The sequence below is a fragment of the Alosa pseudoharengus genome, unplaced genomic scaffold (assembly GCF_046254945.1).
Source record: "Alosa pseudoharengus isolate Yale_2024_CS ecotype anadromous, Long Island Sound unplaced genomic scaffold, YU_APseudo_1.1 YU_APseudo_1.1_scf_17, whole genome shotgun sequence".
NCBI lineage: Eukaryota > Metazoa > Chordata > Actinopteri > Clupeiformes > Clupeidae > Alosa > Alosa pseudoharengus.
The window spans coordinates 20,537,727-20,541,539 of record NW_027468640.1 but is presented as its reverse complement, the minus strand read 5'-3'; the positions used below and the strand labels follow the sequence as shown (position 1 = coordinate 20,541,539).

The window sequence follows — 3,813 nt, the reverse complement described above, 5'->3', positions numbered from 1 at the left end:
ACATATTCAATAGACACTAATGCACAGTAATAGTGTCAATTATTGGCCTTTTGTTTTGATTTAGTTGTTTCTGTTTTTTTTTTTTTTTTTTTTTTTTGGGGGGGGCGCCAATATTGTTGTTGCATACCCCTCAAAAATGCTTAGCTGAGCCCCTGCGGGGGGGGGGGGATAAAATAAACACGGCATAAATCATCTGGCCGTGTCAAATTGCAACAGCTGTGGAAAGTTAAAAAATGAGAGATCCAGAAAAGCTTAGAGCAGGAATTCCCAAACTGTGGTACGTGTACCCCCGGTGGTACGCGAGCTGCTTCTAGGGGGTACGCAAGATGAAAAGGGACATTTTTTCTATGGCGGACAGTGTAAAATGAAAATTTTAAATCTTTTGTAATTAATTCATGAATAAATACATAATTTCGAATCAGGTCATAATGATATGGAAACATGAAATTAAAGGATATCATTTATAAACTCTGTATGTGTTCATCAAAAAAAGGACAGCTTATTAAACATGACGCCTGGAATAGCTAATAGAATGCGTTACTTTTGAATGCGTTGGATGGTCCGTGGTCCATGGGGGGAAAGTTTCGCGGATATAACAGGTTTTTGAAAACAACAAAAACAGAAAGGAGGGAAGGAGCAAAGCTATATAGATGGGCAAGAAAGGTAACATTAAGCTAGGCTTTACATTTAACAAAAAGGTAGCCTAAGTTTAGCCTTTCTAGATATTGTATGTGGATGTAGTTAGGCTACTATGCAGGCTACTTTTCATAACTTTTTAACTGACCGAATGCACACACCTAAAACCGGGAAATGGACAAATATTGTCAATGCGCGGGGGGCGGTTATAGAATGCGTATGTGTTTATGTGTCGGATGGTGGGGGTACGCGAGCCGAGTCAGAATGTAGGCGGTGGTACGCGGGGGAAAAAAGTTTGGGAACCGCATGCTTAGAGTATATGCCTGAATCAGACTTGCAGGTGGTGAGGGCTGGGAGGAAGTCCATGTACGACAAAATTCGCTGGAAGAGGGGGCTGGAGCCACCCACCCCATCCTTCGTGTACTGTAGCCTATAAATGGGTTGTCTCCACGGCGGTAGGCTCAGACTCGTTCAACCGGGACTCGGGAGAGAAAGAAAACAGTGCAGATTTAAGGTCATTAGCTCTCACCGTTTGACGGACGAATCATGAATGCCATATTTACGGTGTCATTTTTTCTTCTTGTCGCCTTAGCGGCACTGGGAACAGAATCCGGTGAGTTCATCCAATATTACAGGTCATGAATTTCCCCTCGGGGATAAATTAAGTATCTATCTATCTATCTATCTATCTATCTATCTATCTATGTGTGTCAAATCGTTAGCCAATGTCTCCGCTGCGCGTCGTGCCTAACAACGACCCTTAGCTGTTGTAGAATCAGTGTAACCTACGGCCTCTCGGTGCTGATTGCTACGGTAGGTAGAGGTAGAGTAGAAGTAGTAGCCTTATGCTGTGTATCGCATGGTTGATAATTAGCTTGCTCTATTATTAACTGTCTTTAATCAGGCGGAAATGCAGATTTTTCTTTAGAATTAAAATTTCTAAATGCCATTTAAGGTCCACCAGAGAGGGTTCATTCAAGAGAATTTCTCATTTGTTGTCTTTTTTATGTTGTTTCAGCTACCACATCAAGAAACCATCGTTGCAAATGTATTCAAAATGCCCCGGATAATATATGTGCAACCATTAAGGCGAAGATGGTAAAGAGGATTGAGCGTTTCCCAGCTGGGCCCTTCTGCAATAAAGAGGAAGTCATGTGAGTTTAAGCACCTTTTGGCTCTTACATCGCAGTTATCTCTTCAAAGATGCAATAGCCCATGTAAAAGAAGCCTGTAGCAACCCTTAGTTTCCTATAGTAATGTCTTATAGTACTTCTATAGTATGTCCCAAAATATTCATACTTTTATATATAGCAATAGCTTTGCATTCCTTTGCAAAATCAAAAGCATTTCGACAGATCAAAAAAACATTGTGAGATAACATAAAAGGAGTTCTAAAAATAAATGTCCACCTGTAAAAATTAACTGCTACCATGGTCCTTGGGCCATAGCCTACACATCTATGGCGAGGGACAACAAAACTAACAGAAAAAAAACATTGAGGTTCACCTAAATAATAAAGACAAGATCAGTGTACGTTTTGGTGGTTGTTAATGTGACAGGCAGTTAAAGAAGTAGCCTACTTGTACATTTTTACGCAGACACATGAGTGCTTAACCTATGGGTGCTCACTGAAGTTATATGCTAAGTTACTCATAGTAAACAGCTAGAATGTGCTTTCATATTAAACATGATGAATTTTATGTTCCTATGTTGAAATCAATCTCTGAAAAAGTTTTATATATTTTCCTCTAGTGGTAACTTATATTTTTTCTTCATTTCATAGCATTCATTTCCAGAGAGGAAAAACACTATGTGTTGATCCTACAGCAGAATCAATGAGAAAACTGGAAGAAATGTAAGTTTTTATATTAGTCATATGGTTATGGTTATGGATACGCCTTTGTCCAAAGCGAATTTACTAAGCAAATTATTTAGCCTACCCCTAAAAGGTTGTACTTTCAGTCTATACCTCATTTAGTTCACTCAACTGATAAAGGGATATCACTTAGCACTACACTTATCTTATGGACTGTTTCTTTAACAGATTAAAACTATACGATAAAACATCTGTTCATAAAGATTATACAGTCTTTGCATGACTGAATTGTTAGAGCATCTACGTCCCATATCTTCCTCTCTTCGCCCCTCATTTTCCTTCTCTCTTTTCCAGCATCAGGCTGAGGGTAGCTGCCAACATCAGCCCCACTAGCACCCCGGAGACCATGACTACTGCAGACAACTGATGCCCTGTCAAAACGAGGTTGAGGAGAAACCTAGGAGGGAGAAGAATGCATGCTTCACACTCCAAGTCAGACTCTTGGTGTTGAGGTCTCTGATCGCCAACCAATTAATTAATCAAGCTTGTAATTTTTAAAGTGCTTATAATAATACTGATAATAATAATAATTTAATTTATTTAATAAAATGCCTTCATGAGATGGTTATAGTTATGAGATGATTATGCAAACTGCAGTACACGGTAAATGTGAAAACATTTTTAAATATTTTATATATTTGTATATGTATTTTTGTAGTTGTTGACATCTTTGTCATTCAGTCTTTGTGTCAGTCTGTTACATCATCAAAATGTGAATTATGACTATTAAATATGGCTATTTTTAAACAATTTGTTTTGTTATTTTATACTTTTTTTCACCTGAGTGGGCTTTGGGTAGACCAGCGGTTCCCACACTTTCCCCCCCGCGTACCACCGCCTACATTCTGACTCGGCTCGCGTACCCCCACCATCCGACACATAAACACATACGCATTCTATAACCCCCCCCGCGCATTGACAATATTTGTCCATTTCCCGGTTTTAGGTGTGTGCATTCGGTCAGTTAAAAAGTTATGAAAAGTAGCCTGCATAGTAGCCTAACTACATCCACATACAATATCTAGAAAGGCTAAACTTAGGCTACCTTTTTGTTAAATGTAAAGCTTAATGTTACCTTTCTTGCCCATCTGAAATAACTCCTAGCTTTGCTCCTTCCCTCCTTTCTGTTTTTGTTGTTTTCAAAAACCTGTTATATCCGCGAAACTTTCCCCCCACGGAACATCCAACGCATTCAAAAGTAACGCATTCTATTAGCTATTCCAGGCGTCATGTTTAACAAGCTGCCCTTTTTTTTTTGATAAACACATACAGAGTTTATAAATCATATCCTTTAATTTCAT

The 3,813-nt window shown here is 38.9% G+C and overlaps 1 protein-coding gene across 2 annotated transcripts; it reads left to right on the top strand.

Moving 5' to 3' along the window:
• The first annotated feature begins 1,052 nt into the window (after positions 1 to 1,052).
• LOC143128014 (alveolar macrophage chemotactic factor-like) lies at positions 1,053 to 3,262 on the top strand. Of its 2 annotated transcripts, XM_076289695.1 has the most exons (4): positions 1,084 to 1,249; positions 1,655 to 1,790; positions 2,420 to 2,491; positions 2,807 to 3,262. In XM_076289695.1, the coding sequence occupies exons 1-4, from the start codon at positions 1,183 to 1,185 to the stop codon at positions 2,877 to 2,879; spliced, it is 348 nt and encodes a 115-aa protein (XP_076145810.1). In that variant the 5' UTR covers positions 1,084 to 1,182; the 3' UTR covers positions 2,880 to 3,262. The 2 variants fall into 2 exon arrangements, with proteins under 2 accessions (XP_076145811.1, XP_076145810.1); XM_076289696.1 differs by lacking the exon at positions 2,420 to 2,491 and having other exon boundaries at positions 1,053 to 1,249.
• Positions 3,263 to 3,813: the final 551 nt, after the last annotated feature.